Here is a 17,248-nt window from a genome sequence, read left to right as displayed (position 1 = left end):
ATCTGTGTTCCAGAAAGAACAGGAACACACTAGGGTGGAAATGGTGGTCGTGGTCGTGGTCTGCCCTGCAGGCAGAGCCGAAAGGGAGATGGAAGCACTTGGCCAACTTGCAGAAATCCAGTTCACAGAGGTGACGTGTGTGCTGGAACTAGTTTTCATTGACCAGTTTTCATTTTGCCACCAAAGTCACATTGAAAAGGCTGTTCCCTTTATCTCTGTCCCTGCTGCTGTTGCTAGAGATTCAAGGTTTGAATGAGGAAGGTAGGGTTGGGAGCGCCTGCTCTGGGGAGAGTGGAAGGTGGGATGGGGGCTGTGGAGTGTGCATCCTGGACGCAAGCTGCCTAGGTTTGGATTCTCCACTTAATAAGTAAAATGGAGATAATAGTACCTATGTCCCATAGGCTGTTGAGAGGCAAACATGAATTAAAAGAAGGTAAGGAGCTTAGAACATGCTGCCTGGTATGTGGTCCCCACAGTAGCTGGTGCCCTGAGCAGTTTCACGGTGCAGGGGTTGAGGGGAGGGAGGAGAGGTCAGTGGCAGGAGAGAGGGGATGGGTGTGTAGAGGTAAGGTCGGTGGTGGGAGGACCTTGGGGTGATAAGAGACACTTCGACTAAATCCATGCACTGCAGTCTGGTGCCCTGGGCGCAGCCTGCCTGTGACACGAGGATACCACACACCTTGCATGAGGTCTGAGGAGGGAAGCCGCATGGGCAGGGCCTGGCATTTGTAGCACTTTCCGGCTGCCCTTTGTCACACAACTGCATCTGGCACTGAGAGCGGGGCTTTGTGTTCTGCGTTCCCAGGAAGTTCTCCCTGGACGACCTGCTGACCAACGTCATGCTCTACTGGACAACAGGAACCATCGTCTCCTCCCAGCGCTTCTACAAGGAGAACCTGGGCCAGGGCTGGAGGACCCAGAAGCATGAGCGGTGAGCCTGGCTGAGCTGAGAACAAGGGCCTCTGAGGCTGGAGGCAGGGGGACGGCCAGTCTTGAGCTCCAGGAAGGGCACTTGGTGGTGGGAGAAGTATAACCTTGCGTGCAGGTGCCCTAGCGGCCCTTGGTTGGGAACACTAAAGGTTGAGGTGTTTGGAGAAAGCCCTCATGGAGGGACCACGTGCCTGGCTCCCAGGCGGCCCTCCCCAGTCTAGGATGCTGGTCTGGAGTGGCACTGATGGTTCTGGGATTTCCAAGTCTCACATGGAGACCCTCAAAGGTGGGGATTTAGAGGCTGTCCCATGCCCCTGCCTGGGTGGCTCTCCCAGAAAAAAGAGAGGGCCCTTAGTGAGGGGAGGGCGGTTGAGACCCTGGATTTGTCCTTTTCTTTATGGCTCCTTGTGGGTGGGCCAGCTGATCTCACCCTCAGGCGCTTGAACCCCCTGCTGTGCAGGACAGAGGGGCACAGGGCCACAGCCTCACCCCTCCGTTGGCTCTTCCGCTTCCAGGATGAAGGTCTACGTGCCCACTGGCTTCTTTGCCTTCCCTTCTGAGCTATTGCACGCGCCTGAAAAGTGGGTGAGGTTCAAGTACCCAAAGCTCATCTCCTATTCGTACATGGTTCGTGGGGGCCACTTTGCGGCCTTTAAGGAGCCAGAGCTGCTCGCCCACGACATCCGCAAGTTCCTGTCGGTGCTGGAGCGGCAGTGACCCACCGAACCCCCGCCCCGTCACCTCCCACAACAAGTGCCCTCCAGGCTTTTCTTGGGGAAGATACCCCTTTTCTGAGGAATGAATTTGCCTCTGTCCCCTGCCCATGGTTGGAGCCCACGCTCACCCCCTCACCCCTCCAAGCTCACTCCCCAACCCCCAACTCCATGTGGTAAGCAAAATGGCCTTGATGAGAAATGACTTTACTTCTAACAGCGGCTGGAAGCTAGTGACATGAGCGTGCGCTGACCCCACGTGGGGCCCCCTGTCCAAGCAGAGCTGGCCGGCCCCTCCTTGCTGGCAGAGGCACGGGAGGCCCGCTGGGGATGAGGCCACTGGCCAGGGCTATGCTGCACCAGACCAATGGCACCGCCCCCACCCCTCCCAGCGCAGGGGCAGCTTGGAGCAGAGGCAGCACTGGCTGCCACTGCGGGGGCAAGTCAGCGTCAAGAGGGTCCCTGAGTGAGAAGGCCCAGAAAGCCCAGGCCCACCAGGCCAGCAGACAGGCACAGGCAGGGCCTGCAGAGGTGCCAAGGCCCCGGCCCAGTTGTGCTGGAAGGAGCCTGGACCTGCTCTTTCGCACCCCCATCCCACCCCAACTGCACAGGCTTGTGCCTTGGTGCCCCCTGGAGGCAGCAAGGAGGAGGCTTCTCAGGCAGAAGTCTTAAGTTGCATCCCATTCCCCAGAAACCCCAGGAGGGAGAAGAGGGACAGCCCCTCCTTCCTGCCAGAGCCAGGGTTCAAGGGCAATGGGATGGCCGTGCACCCAACCCAGGCACCCCTTCCTGTGTGCCAACCATGCTGTCCTTTGGTGAAGGGGTGGGTTGCCCCTCCACACCTGTGGGTGTTTCTCGTTAGGTGGAACGAGAGACTTGGAAAAGAAAAAGACACAGAGACAAAGTATAGAGAAAGAAATAAGGGGGCCCAGGGGACCAGCGTTCAGCATATGCAGGATCCCACCGGCCTCTGAGTTCCCTTAGTATTCATTGATCATTCTTGGGTGTTTCTCGGAGAGGTGGATGTGGCAGGGTCATGGGGGGATAATAGTGGAGAGAAGGTCAGCAGATAAACACGTGAACAAAGGTCTCCGCATCATAGGCAAGGTAAAGAATTAAGTGCTGTACTTTAGATATGCATACACATAAACATCTCAATGCCTTACAGAGCAGTATTGTTGCCCGCATGTCCCACCTCCAGCCCTAAGGCGGTTTTCTCCTATCTCAGTAGATGGAACATACAATCGGGTTTTATACTGAGACATTCCATTGCCCAGGGACAGGCAGGAGACAGATGCCTTCCTCTTGTCTCAACTGCAAAGAGGCATTCCTTCCTCTTATACTAATCCTCCTCAGCACAGACCCTTGTCAGGTCTTTCCCTTCCCAGGAGGCTATATTTCAGACTATCACATGGCGAGAAACCTTGGACAATACCTGGCTTTCCTAGGCAGAGGTCCCTGCAGCCTTCCACAGTGTTTGTGTCCCTGGGTACTTGAGATTAGGGAGTGGTGATGACTCTTAATGAGCATGCTGCCTTCAAGCATCTGTTTAACAAAGCACATCCTGCACAGCCCTTAATCCATTTAACCCTGAGTTGACACAGCACATGTTTCAGAGAGCATGGGGTTGGAGGTAAGGTTACAGATTAACAGCATCTCAAGGTGAAGAATTTCTCTTAGTACAGAATAAAATGGAGTCTCCTATGTCTACTTCTTTCTACACAGACACAGTAACAATCTGATGTCTCTTTTCCCCACAGTTGATCCCAACTATTGGGAGGCTGAGGCATGAAAATCGCTTGAACCAGGGAGGCAGAGATTGCAGTGAGCCAAGATCACGCCACTGCACTCCAGCCTGGGTGACTGAGCGAGACACTGTCTCAAAAAAAAAAAAAAAAAAAAATCGTGATCCATTTTAAGCTTTTGGCACAGTGCCTGGAATATAGTAAAGATCAATAAATTATACTTTTTTTTTTTTTTTTTGAGATGGAGTCTCACTCTATCACTCAGGCTGCAGTGCACTTGCGTGATCTTGGCTCACTGCCGCCTCCACTTCCCGGGTTCAAGGAATTCCCGTGTCTCAGCCTCCCGATTAGCTGGGACTACAGGCACACTACCACACCCAGCTAATCTTTGTATTTTTAGTAGAGAGGATTTTGTCATCTTGGCCAGGCTGGTCTCCAACTCCTGGCCTCCAGTGATCCACCTGCCTTGGCCTCCCAAAGTGCTGGGATTACAGGTGTGAGCCACCACGCCTGGCCTAGCAGGCTTTTTTTTTTTTTTTTTTTTTTTGGTAGAAATTGACATGCTGATTCTAAATTCATATGGGAAAGTAAAGGTCCATAAATAGCTAAAACAACTTTGCAAAAGAATACTTTTGCAAAAAGTTGAAGGACTAACACTACCTTCCTTCAGGTCTTATTACATAGCTACGGTTATTCAAGACAGCATCAAGGAAATCAAGCAGATCAATGGAAAAGAACAGAACCCAAAAACAGACCCACATATATATGGATAACGGATTTATTAAATATATCAAAAGGGCCAGGTGTGGTGGCTCACACTTGTAATCCCAGCACTTTGGGAGGCTGAGGTGGGTGGATCACTTGAGGTCAGGAGTTCAAGACCAGCCTGACCAGTGTGGTGAAACCCTGTCTCTACTAAAAATAAATGCCTTAGAAAGTTTAAATAGGCCAGGCACGGTGGCTCATGCCTGTAGTCCCAGCACTTTGGGAGGCTGAGGCAGGCGGATCACGAGGTCAGGAGATCAAGACCATCTGGCTAACACAGTGAAACCCCGTCTCTACTAAAAATACAAAAAAATTAGCCATGTGTGGTGGCGGGTGCCTGTAGTCCCAGCTACTCAGGAGGCTGAGGCAGGAGAATGGCGTAACCCGGGAGGCGGAGCTTGCAGTGAGCCAAGATCGCACCACTGCGCTCCAGCCTGGGCAACAGAGCGAGACTCCATCTCAAAAAAAAGGAAACTTTAAATAAGCAGAATGTTTACTTTCATTTTGTGCCATTGTTACCCTGGATCTTCCGAGCACCCAGCTTACCCACCGAGCTCCTTTCAGTCGTCCTCAGGTTTCCTTTGATGATGTGTCCTCTGCTTCCACACGCTCTAGCGTTCCTTCACTGGGGTCTTCATAGCCCCACATTGGGCACCAGAAATGTTGGGGTGATGAGGCCCAACAGCAGCCTGTGGGGGCTACAAAGTCCAGCGGGGTCAAAGGAATGAGAAAAGACAAGAGTGCATAAAGTGGGTCCAGGGGACCAGTGATGGATTGGCCAGGCGTGGTGCTGCATGCCTATAATCCCAGCTACTCAGGAGGCTGAGGCAGGAGATTTGCATGAACCCAGGAGATGGAGGTTGCAGTGAGCCAAGACCGTGCCACTGTGCTCCAGTGTGGGTGACAAAGCAAGACTCCATCTCAAAAAAATAATAAAGATATCAAAGGTGGCCAGGCATAGTGGCTCACGTCTATAATTCTAGCACTTTGGGAGGCAGAGGCAGGTGGATCACCTGAGGTCAAGAGTTCGGGACCAACCTGGCCAACATGGTGAAACCCCATCTCTACTAAAAATACAAAAAAATTAGCCAGGTGTGGTGGCATGCGCCTGGAATCCCAGCTACTCGGGAGGCTGAGGCAGGAAAATCGCTTGAACCTGGAGGGCGGAGGTTGCAGTGAGTTCAGATCATCCCACTGCACTCCAGCCTGGGCGAAAGAGCGAAATCCATCTCAAAAAAAAAAAAAAAAAAGAAAAATCAAAAGGTGTGAAGGCAAGTTAATGGAGATAAGAAAGTCTATTCAACAAATAGTGCTGGAAAAACTAGATATCCAGATGTTTTTAAAAAGTGAACTTTGAGCGCTACCTTGTACTATATACAAAAATTAAAAAGATCATAGTTCTAAATGTAAAACCATAAAACTTATAAGAAGAAAAGATAGGAAGAAATCTTTGTGACCTTGGTTAGGCAAAGATTTAGAAACAACACCAAAAACTGTAAAAGAAAAAAATGATAAACTGGACTTTTTAAAAATTAAAATCTTCTGCTATTCTAAAGACACTGTTAAGAGAATGAAAAGACAAGCCACATGTTAGAAAAAAATTATTTGCAGCTGGGCACAGTGACACACACCTGTAGTCCCAGCTCCTTGGCAGGCTGAGGTTGGAGGCCAGCTTAGTCAATGTAGCCAGGCCTTGTCTCAAAAAAAAGAGAGACCCAGGGTGGTGGTTCCTATCTGTAATCCCAGCACTTTGGGAGGCCGAGGCAGGTGGATCACTTGAGGTCAGGAGTTTGAGACCACCCTGGCCTACATGGTGAAACCCAGTCAGTCTCTACTAAAAATTCAAAAATTAGCTGGGCACGGTGGCGCATGCCTGTAGTCCCAGCTACTAGGGAGGCTGAGGCATGACAATTGCTTGAACCTGGGAGGTGGAGGTTGCAGTGAGCCGAGATCGAGACATTGCACTCCAGCCTGGCCAAGAAGAGTGAACACTCATCTCAAAAAACAAAAAAAGGAAGAAATTGCATTATTCATTTTATTGCAAAATATCTTTGACAATTTTCAATGGATTTTTATATTGCCATTGACTGCATATACACGATTGTAATCATCTACTTTCACTTTACCCTTCTCCGTGATGAAATCTTTGAAAAATCCTAGCTTTAGCTGTTACTAGGGGAGATGAGCTTTCCTCCTGCTTTGATGAATTCTTTCCTCATGGACAAGTTAACTCTCTGGAGCAGACAGGGGCTGTGTAGCACAGTGGTTAAGAAGAGGTCTTAGAACCGGTTGGTCTGGCCTCCATCTAGCTCTGCCTTCCACTGGCTGCAGGTCCTCTGGCACGTCACTGAACACCTCTGGGTGTCAGTTGCCTCAGGTGGAATGGGGTTAATGCTGGAACCTACCTGAGGATGAAATGCAGACATCACGTGAGATAATACATGTGAAGTACCTAGTTCATTGTTTGGCCTATTAGGAGACCTAGCTGATTTAATTATTTATGATTCAAATATGTTTATTCATCTTCTCACAAATATTGAGCTTTTAAAACATAGTGAGAGCTAGATCATAAATCTCCCTCCCAGGTGCCCACTGAGCTGTGCCTCAGGCCTTCTGACCTCAGCCCTCCCAGCTGACCTCTGACCCTGCTCTCCTTGCCCACACAGAGCTCAGTGCTGGGATCACAGGTGTGAGCCACCACGCCCAGCCTGTAGAATGTTAATGTGGGGTTTGTGCAATATTTTCTCATGATTCTATCCATATTGTGCATTTTTGGCAGAAGCAATGTTGTTTCCTTTTTGTTGAATCAGGAATTGATCTACAATTTTTATCCAAGATTGCCTCCCACACATTATTTCATTCTACCTGATGTACCTGGAAACTCTCCAGATGTTTATGCAGAACAACAGCCTTGCTCTGATTTTTTACACAATATAATTTATTCTAAAGATCACACTATACCCATTCTTTTGCCCCAGAAACCTTTCAATGGCTTTTAGCCAAAAGCAGTAAAAATCTGTCTAAATTTTGCCCTGCTGAGTTGGACTCTGATGCATTTGTTTCTACACTGCCCATATGTAGACTGTACTTAGAAATATCTTGCACTATTTTAGATTTCATAGCCCAACGCTGGATGGATGATTAACCAAGTAGGAGAGTATTAGGATACAAGAGGTTGCCATTTTAATGCAGTTTTGAAAAAACAACAGCTTTGGCCACACATGGTGGTTCACGCCTGTAATCCCAGTACTTTGGGAGGCCAGGGCAGGCAAATCACTTGAGGTCAGGAGTTTGAGACCAGCCTGGCCAACATGGTGAAACCCCATCTCTACTAAAAATACAAAAATTAGCCGGGTGTGGTGGCAAGTGCCTGTAATTTCAGCGGCTTGGGAGGCTGAGGCAGGAGGATCACTTGAACCCGGGAGGCGGAGGTTGCAGTGAGCCGAGATTGCGCCATTGCACTCCAACCTGGGCGACAGAGTGAGACTGTATCTCAAAAACAAACGAATAAATAACAACTTTATTGAGACATAATTCACATACCCATAAAACTCACTCTTTAAGAGTGTAAAATTTCACGGGTTTTGGTATATTTACAGAGTTGTAGTGATGTAACCATCACCAATATCTAATTTTAGAAGAGTTTTGACGCAGGGCAGGTGAGACCCCAGATTGGGTCTCAGCCCAGCAGGGTTTTTAGCTTTGTCCAGGAAAGAATTCAAGAGAGAGCCCGTGGTGTGAGACAGCAACTTTTATGGAGGTGGCTGTGTCCAGCAGCAGCAGAGGGGGCCTGCTCCTGCAGTGCAGGGCTGCCCTACAGGCAGTGTGCTGAGAGCAGCAGCTCTGGGCAATTCTGCAGTCATGTTGATACCCACTTTTCGTTACCTGCAGATTAAGGGGCAGTTCATGCAGACATTTCTAGGAAAAGGGTAGTAACTTTTGGGGCCTTGGGTCATTGCCATGGAAGGGGGTGATAACTCCGGGGGCGTGCCCTGGTAAACGGACATGACACACTGGTGGGCATATCTTATGCTCAGCTTCCACCCAGTCCCTGTTTTAGCTAGTCCTCAATTTGGTCTTCAATCTGGTGTCCAAGCCCCACCTCTGGCATTAAGTCCTGACTCCTACCTGTTTCACCATCACTGCAGTTTTAAGAGTAACGAATTCGGGTCCCCTGGTGAAGTGGCCAGAGGCAGAGCTTCTGTGTGAACTATTTGGAGGGGAGGGGAAAGAACTCTCCCAGACTACAGGTTCTGAAAGGAATACAGAGATGTCAGAGACTGCAGGTGCAAGAGAAAGCTTTTATAGGAGGGTGTAGAATTAAAGAACAAGAGGACTCTCTATGTGGATGGAGGAGGGCACCCTGTCTGGCAGTACTGCAAGAGCAAGTTTGGAGGTGGGAGTGAGGTGAGTGCGTCTGCTGGCCAGAATTCTTGGGCCAGGGTGAGCAGAAAGGTTGGAGGCCAAGGGAAGGTGGGTGGTGGTGAACCTTAGCCTGAAGTGTGCAAGGTGACACTCAGAAGCTTAAAACTCCAGCCACAGGCCCTGCATGTGGCCTCCTAGCTGTAGTCTGTCAACCGAGATCGTGAGGATGCTGGTGGTTGAAAGAACTGCACCTCTGAGCAGGTGAAGGGAGGAACTAAGGAGGGGTGATGGCAGAGGCGATGGGGCAGGCTTTCTAACGATGAGGGGCTGGGGATCAACGCTCTCCGGGAAGCTAAAAGAGCCCCAGCAACCACCTGCCTGGGCCCTGAGCTCCCTCCAAAGCGGGAGGTGATTCACTAAGAGGTTGCTCCCCTGTCATTGAACTCAGCATCCTATACTGGTCCTCACCATGAAGACCCCCAAGAGTGCTTCAGACCATTGCTTCTCACATTCTCTGTTTAAAGACACTAATTTGTTTTTAGATTTCCCAGCATGTCACGGACCAATATGTTTGTTAAATATACTAAGAATGAATTGCTAGAAAGATGAAATTAAAAAGACATACACCGCCAGGTGCAGTGGCTGACGCCCATAATCTCAACACTTTGGGAGGCGGAGGTAGGTGCATCGCTTGAGGCCAGGAGTTAAAGATCAGCCTAGGCAACAAAGTGAGACCCCCGTATCTACAAAACAAAAAATTAGCCAGGTGTGGTGGCGCAGCCTGTAGTTCCGGCTATTCTGGAGGCTGCAGTGAGCCGAGATCGCACCACTGCACTCCAGCCTGGGTGATACAGTGAGACTCTGTCTCCAAAAAAAAAAAAAAAAAAAAAAAAAGGACACACATCATGCAAGTTTGGATTTTTGTTTTTAGATTCAGCTGACGAAGTTAAAGGATCAAACTGCTGTACGAGCTGCTAAACGCTTCTCTCCATTTCTGGCTGCGGGGCCGCGGACCGCCCTTTAAGTAGCCCGTTTTATCCCCGGCAGAGGTGGAGCCTTGGGCAGGCCTAGAGACTTTCCCGGATCGCGCAGGTAACCGGAGGGGAGGGACGGAACCCGGGTCCTCCAGGACGGGGAACGCCCCGCTCGGAGGCCGGGCTTGGGCGGAGACTGCGCAGGGGCGGCTGAAAACTAGCCGAGGAGAGCCAGGGAGCCGGAGAGATCGCGCGCCTGCCGCCGCCGGAGCCTGCGAGCCGAGACCGTAAGCTCCCGCGCCGGCCGGGCCCGCACTCCCCGAACGCAGACGCGTTTCGGGCTCCGCGCGGGCTGGGCCGCCGGGGTGGGCGGCGGGCCGGGGTGCCAAGGGTTCGGGGTTGCGGTTGGCCCGCAGGGGTGCAGAGGGACTTGTAGTTGGTCCGCCCCCAGTTCCTGCCCCGCCAAGAGACTGCGCGTGCCGCCTACTGGGGGAAGGAGCCTGCAGGTGGCCGCGGACTTCTCGCAGGGAATTCCGTGTCCCAGACCGCGGGCGGACGCCGCAGGCAGGGAGGCTCGCGACCTCGGGAGCGCACCGCGTCCCCTGGCCTGGGCGAGCTCTGCTTCCAGGGCCGAGGCTCGCTGCGCGGTGAAATGCACTCATTTGTCACCGAAGTCGGAACACTGATCACACCTTTTAGTTGAAACGCGCTTTCATCTCCATCTGCCGCCGCAGCCGCCGCCCCGCACCCCCTCGCTCTGGTCTCCGCTTGCAGAACAGGAAACTTGCCAGGGAGTTCACCTTGTAGACGAAGCCAGGGAATGTGGTCAACTTGAGCAAAAGCGCCGCGGAGACTGAGTCGCCGCCTGCCTCCCTCCCTGGCAGGTGTCGGTTTTCTCTGAGCTCATGGCTCCTTCCTTGCCTTGGCGGCTCCCGAGACCTTGGAGGAGGGGTGCCTAGCAATGTTGTAATCCTAATTTCGATTTTTTTTTCTTAAAGTTGAATGCCCCCTGCATTCTCCACCTCCCATTGTTTAAACTTCAGGTTCCGCAAAGCCTGGCTCCGCCCCCACAGGCAACACTCGTTGTCCTGGAAGCTCTGTGAGGGCTCAGCTTGTGGCTGGAGGTGGGAGGTGAGGAGGACCCATGCACTTGGCAGACCAGCTTCCAGGACAGCCCTTTGCTGGGATTGATGAGCTGTTGGTGGAAAATTGTTGAGGACCTTGGGGTTGGTGCCTGTTTCGGTACCACTGTGCAGCCTCCTCTGCATCCAGCATAATTTAAAATAAACATTTTCAGGAAGCCACACTTCTCCAGAAAGTAACATTGTTTTCTGGTGTAACAGTTGCCTCCTTCAGGGATCTGGGTTTGGGGGATGTTAGGGGGCCTTTCACTGGCCCCACTTGGTCTGACTTAGCAGCAAAAACTCTGGGAGTGTTCTGCAAGCAGTTTTTCTTTCCCAAATTTCCACACCTAGGAGGCCCTGAGGAAGCGTGGGCACTACTTAGGACCTGCTCACTGTGGAACTGGGGCACAGCGGGGAGCATGCCCTTGTGGGATTTGCAGTTCTAGGGGCAGAGGGATAATAAAATACATTTGTAAACTATAAAGTATGTTAGAAGATGATGTGTGCTATGGAGATAAATAAAACTTTAAAGAGGGGAGAGGAGTGCCAGGTGGAAAGGGAAGGCCTCACTGAAGGGTGGCACTGGCATAGACCCGAAGAGTTAGGGAGCAACCAAGCTGCTGCCTGGGGTGGAGGTGCAAAAGCTGGGGGCAGGAGTGTGCCCGGCTTGGATGGCCTGATTTTTGTGTTTGCAGAGTGTGGGTCAAGCTGGTGAGTGATCTACTGGATAAACTGAACTAGCTCAGTCTGTAAGTGAGGGGACTCCTGAGCTTTCTGCGGCCTTCTTCCCAATTCCAGCAAAGGAAGGACCTTCCACAGAAAATAACTGCTCAGCAAGGCAGCCAGGGTGAACCTCAGCACCATCTGTGACAAGCCACATGCTCTCTGCGTGATGCCTCCTGCCTCTCAGCTGTGCCTGAAGCACACTAGCTGGCATGGACTTACGCGGCTGGGAACATCTTCAGGAAGCCCTGAATGAGGGCTCTGTGGGCAGAGAGACCTTTGCAGAAAGGGCATCTTGACCACTGCAGAAGGTGGAGTGACTCTGTTCAGGCTCCTCCTGGGGTGTCCTGGTTCCTGCCTGATGTCTTAAGCATAATTGGTATTTTCAGGGAGCCCAGGTTCACCAATGCACAGTGCCCCTCCTGTCGACCTGATACCCAGGCTTGGTGATTGCTCACCTGACACCTTGATTCCCGTTCTGGTATCTTGGCCCAGGCCCAGACATGTGAAAGCAGGGGCTACCGAGATTCATTTCTCGGTTCTTACGCCAGGAGGTTCAACCACATGGATCACAGCTGGGCGTACCAAATAAGGGAGGGCCAAGCATGAGCTGGTCACCCCTGCTGAAGAAGTAGCTCGAAGCCCACCCACTCGGGGACAGAGTGGGCACAGATGGAGTAGACAGGTAGTGATTCGAGGGGCCTCTAGGATCTCATACTCAAAACCCACCTCTGCTGGGGCCATAAATCCCATCAATAGCAATTCATTCCTTTGAGAGGTAATACAGTGATGTGGGAAGAGGATTGGGCTGGAAAAAAGACTTGGCTCATGTCCCAGCTCTGCCATTAACGTGTTCCCTCTCTGGACCTCATCTGTAAAATGAGGTTAGGCTCAGCGATCTGCAGGCCTTCTTGCAGCTCTGCTATGTGATGATTCTGTGGCTAAGTCCGAAGGGATTTCAGGAAAGGAATGTGTAGGAGGAAAACAGTAAGTTTTGAAGGGACTCAGTGGGCCCTGTAGCCTGTGCTGAGTCCAGTGAAGACACTTCAACTAGAGTGAAGGCCCTGGCCACAGGGTAGGGGAGGCAAAATCTTAAGAGTTCAAGGGCCCTGAGTCAAGGCAGGAGGAGTCACTGCCCAGCCCAGCTGGCCCCCTGGGCTGCCTGTGTGTGGTTCTTGACCCAGACCTAGTGGCTTAGGAGCAGAGTCTCCAAGGGGCTGTGGGATAAGGTGGGGGTTGCAGGAGGGAGAAAGCACCCTGGCAGTTTCCCCGTTAGGGGACCAAAGCGTTGCCAAGGATCCAGCCACACCCCTCTCCTGAGGAGGGAGGAGCTGGTGGGCACTCCAGGAAGAGCTTCCTCTCGCCAAGGAGAAAACTGCGCAATCCAATCCTCCGTTATATAACTGAACACACAATTGTGCAAACCAAGCTCACACTGAGCAGCCTCCCCTATTGTCAAGGTTTATTTACTTTCCCAGGGGAAGTCATAGTTCATCCTTTCTCAGCAGAAAGCAGCCATTTGACTGTCACAGCCTGACCTATGGCATTCCAGGAGATGGGTTCAGAGACCTGGCGTGGAGTCCTCATGCCCACTGGCCCTGCTGTCCGTGTCTGTCCGTCTGTTGCCTGGTGGGCGGGTGTGGTTTAGTGCATGGTCCAGCCCCCGCACAGCCACACCCATTAGGCTGTCCAAGGCCTGAGCAAGCTTGCATAAGAGGGAAAAGTGTTCTTTCCTCTGAGGAGTTAAAGAGACTTCTGGAAAATTCTCCAGCTACTCCACAAACTAGGGTCACAGGCCTTGTTCCTAGGTCAGGAGCAGGAGTTTTTGCTGCCTTTAGCATTTGGGAAGTTTGATGAATAGACTGACTGAATTTGAATGTCTTTTTGGTACTTAGGAGCTGGATTAACTACTTCACATATCTGAGCTTCATTTTTAATTCTCTTTAAAACAGAAAAACTGGCTGGGCAAGATGGCGCACACCTGTAATCCCAGCATTTTGGGAAGCTGAGGTGGGTGGATCACTTGAGCCCAGAAGTTTTGAGACCAGCCTGGGCAACAAAGTGAGACCTCGTCTCTATAAAGAATAAATTAGCTGGGAGTGGTGGAGCACACCTGTAATCCCAGCACTTTGGGAAGCTGAGGCAGGAGGATTTCTTGAGCCCAGGAGTTCAAGACCACCCTGGGCAACATAGCGAGACCCTGTCTCAAATAATTTTTAAAAAGAAAAACTACCTCTTCTTAAGATGGTTGTAGTATGGGAGATGGTGTGTTTAAGTCTTCCCACCCCAGTGTCACAGCTCAGGGCTTCTCTAGCCTTCCTCACAGCGGTTGGGGGTGCCCAGACACATCCTGGAGTCTAGGCCGTGTTCTGAGTGTCTCTGCCATGGGTCCGCGTGGCTGGCTTGAGTCCAGGAGCAGCCTGGACTGTGACTCTCGAAGGCTGTGGGAGGCTGGTGACCGGGAGCAGGAGGTCTCAGTGCCTCCATGAAGGGTCAGGGAGCCGTGCTGTGAGAGGCCAGGAGCAGGCAGCCATTGGCCCTCCAGCCCTCACCAAAGGCCACCACCTCAGCTTGTCCTCTGGCAACCCAGCCTGGGAATTTGCTTTCCCTGTGGAATGAGAGACACTGGCCACATTGAGGGGTGGCTTTCCGGTCCTACAAATTTGTATCCCTCTTTCTGCTAGAACTGGTGAGACTTGGCTAATTTCGGAGAGACTTTGGGAAAGTAAGAGAAATACATTGGTCCCAGTGCCAAGCCCCAAGGCCATCTTTCTAGGTATGAGTATATCCTGCAGTGATACGATATGAAAAGCCTGACTCTCTTACCAGCTCTTTGGGGGAAATGAATATACTTTCCCACGTTCCAGTTTTTCTGGCTGTGGCAGGACCTGCTTGCTGCCAAGTTGTCCCTGTGGGGAAATAGCAGTGGGCCCAGCAAACATAGCCACCAGGTCGGGGCACAGCCACCAGGTGGAAGAAGCAACCCTGCCCTCTTCTGGTTCCATGTGTGCCTCACTGAGGTAGGACTTCCAGACCCTACCAGGAAGGCTGCTATCAGGGTCACAGTGATACCCTGTCAAGACATCGTTTTTTTTTTTGAGACAGGGTCTGGCTCTGTCATCCAGGCTGGAGTGCAGTGGCACCATCTCAGCTGTCTGCAAACTCCGCCCCACCAGGCTCAAGCCATCCTCAGCCTCCCAAGTAGCTGGGATTACAGGTGTGCACCACCATGCCCGGCTAATTTTCTTTTTTTTTTTTTTTTTTTTGGGTAGAGACAGGGTTTCACTATGTTGCCCAGGCTGGTCTTGAACTCCTGGGATCAAGCGATCCACCTGCCTCAGCCTCCCAAAGTATTGGGATTACAGGCGTGAGCCACGGCACCCGGTCAAGATGGAACATCTTAATTTCAGAGTTGCCTTCAGGACTGTTGATTGAACCCCATAAATATTTTTAGCCTTTTGGGACTTTTAAACTCCTTTTTGCAACGTAAGCATTGCCACAAACAAACTAACCCTCACCACGACAAAACAACCCACAACTCGGACCCTGGTCCTCGGGCTGCCCTACAGGAAGCACCCCTAGTCCTCTCGCTGCTCTGCTAGATGAGACGGCAGGCTCAGGTTCCTCCATGAGGCCTGGCTTTCAGTGCTCTCCTGTTACACACTGTGAGGAAGCTTCCAGATCGTGGAGCACATTGTTGAGGAAAAGACACCTTGGGGAGAAGGGGGAGGTGCAGAGTGTGGTTAATGGTGGGAAGGAACTCCAGTAAGTGTGTTATATGATCTACTTCTATTATCCCCTGGAATAGGAGCCTCTCTCCACTCAAATAGAGAATGCCAAGGACTGGCCTGGCACGGTGGCTCATGCCTGTAATCCCGGCACTTTGGGAGGCCAAGGCAGGTGGATCGCTTGAGAACAGGGGTTTGAGACCAGCCTGGCCAATATGGCAAAACCCCTTTTCTACTAAAAAAAATCAGCCAGGCATGGTGGTGGCGGGCGCCTGTAATCCCAGCTACTCAGGAGCCTGAGGCATGAGAATTGCTTGAATCTGGGAGGTAGAGGCTGCAGTGAGCTGAGATTGCGCCATTGCACTCCAGCCTGGGCAATAAAGCAAGGCTCTGTCTTTAAAATTAAAAGAAAAAAAAAGTTATTCTAATTTTTTTTAAATTTTAAAAGATAAAAAAATAAAAAAAGAGAATGTCAAGGACTGAAATTGCATGGAGGGCAATTCTTTTTCCTTATACGTGGTGAACTGGGTTCTACTTGAGTTTTTTCTCTGGTAATTTAGAACCAATGGAAGAAACTCAACAGCTCTAATTTTAATTGGCAGAATGTGAGATGGAATGGGACCTCAAATGAAACTCCAGGCCAAGAGCTCACGAGCCCTGCAGCACGTGGGGCGTCTCTCGGTCTTCTTGAGTTCTGTAACTTAAAGTTTGTGTTGCCTTTAAAGAGTGTGGAAGTAGCCGTCCCCTCTCCGAAGGTGCACAGGATCTGGCCAGCCCACCCGCGTGGCCTTCCCCTTCCCCTCTCTAGACCCTCCACAGCAGATGGGGCCACGGAGGCCTGGAGAAGTGGAGTCACTGACCTGAGGCTACATGGCTGGCAGGCAGCAGGGCCAGGCGGCAAAGCAGGCAGTGAGGGCCTAACTGCCCGTGGGCTGGCTCGGGGCTCCCTCAACAATATTGGCATCCCAGTGCCAATCCCAAATTGTTTTCTTTCTATCTCTCCAGATATGTAGATAGCATGGAGGCGGAGGGAATTCCCTCCCACACAGACAGCGATTTGCCCGTCCCTCAGGCCTCAGAACAGCACTCCTGCCCCCAAGAAGGCTCCCTCCCGACACTTTTTACTGCTCTTTTGCTCTCCCCCCACTTTTTTTTTTCCTGCTTGTAAACTACATTTTTCCTTTCCCTTGGTTTCTGGCTCTAAGCTGTTTTCCCAGGGCTTGGCTCCGGCTCTTACACAGAGATAAACACGGCCATTGGCCTGGTGCACAATCCCAGCTCGCCTGCATCCGGCCTCTTCCGTCCTGAGTCTCTGGGGGTCCCTGGGGTTCAGGGACAATGGCTGAGGGTGAAGAGGCTGGGAGTTCCCCCAGGGTTTGCCTCCATCACCCTTGGGCCAGCCAAGGGAGTGGGGCTGGGAGCTTCAGGATGGCTTTTGGGAAGCCCCTGGGAGCCCCGAGGCTTGGGCAGCTGCTGACAGGGAGTTCACGGCAGGAACGCTCCCAGGCTCCCATCCTGCGTCCGCTTGGCAGGCAGGCAGGCCAGGAATGGGAGGGAAGCCATCTGTTTCTCCCTTTCCACTGGATGTTCCCTTCGCCTTGCCCCAGGGAGGAGTGATGAGCCTGGGGTGCTGGGGAGAGCAGGATGCGGGCAGGCTTGGGACCAGGCGTGCAGAAGCAGCAGACCCTCCAAGCCCGCCTATCTCTCTGGCCTGGCATCTGAGGGGCAGGTCATGCCATAGTTTTTCCCTTACCCTCTCTGCCCCCACACTTTCCTCCCCAAAGTGGCAGACTTCCCCCAGGAGAAGCACTGGGTTTTCACGCTGCTGTGAGTCTCAGTCACTATTAGAGAAACACGCAGTCAGAGCCAGGCCTGCCCAACTGTCGCAGGGCTGGGTCCACCTCACGGCCTTTGTTCTGGAAAAACACTTGGGCATTCTGCCCTGCAATGCACTTAGCCAAGGCCGGGCACATGGCAAGTGCTGAGTCATGGCCGGCTAGCACTTTACTGCGATTTTAGGAGCACTTTCTTACAGTGAGGTTCTGACTGCTTGCCTGGGTTGGGGGAGGAGAGTCTTTGGGCAGGCGGTAAACCTGCCCTTTACTTTGTGTGGCCGGATCTGAGTCTGACCCCATCTTTTTAGACCCAAAACCCGGATATTTGCAGTGTGCCTAGGATACT

At 51.8% G+C, this 17,248-nt stretch overlaps 2 protein-coding genes across 7 annotated transcripts in view; both read left to right on the top strand.

The window, feature by feature from the left end:
- LOC100437687 (epoxide hydrolase 1) overlaps positions 1-10,798 on the top strand; it is a 33,064-nt gene extending 22,266 nt beyond the window's left edge. For 2 of the 6 annotated variants that reach the window (XM_063716428.1, XM_063716426.1), the window contains exons 8-9: positions 806-931; positions 9,450-9,620. In XM_063716428.1, coding sequence (XP_063572498.1) covers positions 806-931; positions 9,450-9,459 — 136 coding nt within the window. In that variant the 3' untranslated portion in view covers positions 9,460-9,620. Of the gene's footprint in view, positions 1-805; positions 932-1,445; positions 3,553-9,449 lie in introns of those variants that run through there. The other 4 variants (XM_024248643.3, XM_002809399.6, XM_024248634.3 and 1 more) reach the window with 3 other exon arrangements.
- The window catches only part of EPHX1 (epoxide hydrolase 1), a gene marked incomplete at its 5' end in the record, with an annotated part of 34,513 nt that continues 26,980 nt past the window's right edge, over positions 9,716-17,248 (top strand). The window contains 1 exon segment of the mRNA NM_001133316.1: positions 9,716-9,779.

Source organism: Pongo abelii, chromosome 1, assembly GCF_028885655.2.
Source record: "Pongo abelii isolate AG06213 chromosome 1, NHGRI_mPonAbe1-v2.0_pri, whole genome shotgun sequence".
Taxonomy (NCBI): Eukaryota; Metazoa; Chordata; class Mammalia; order Primates; family Hominidae; genus Pongo; species Pongo abelii.
Note: the sequence above shows the minus strand (reverse complement) of the source record. Positions and strands in the feature narration are given on the sequence as shown.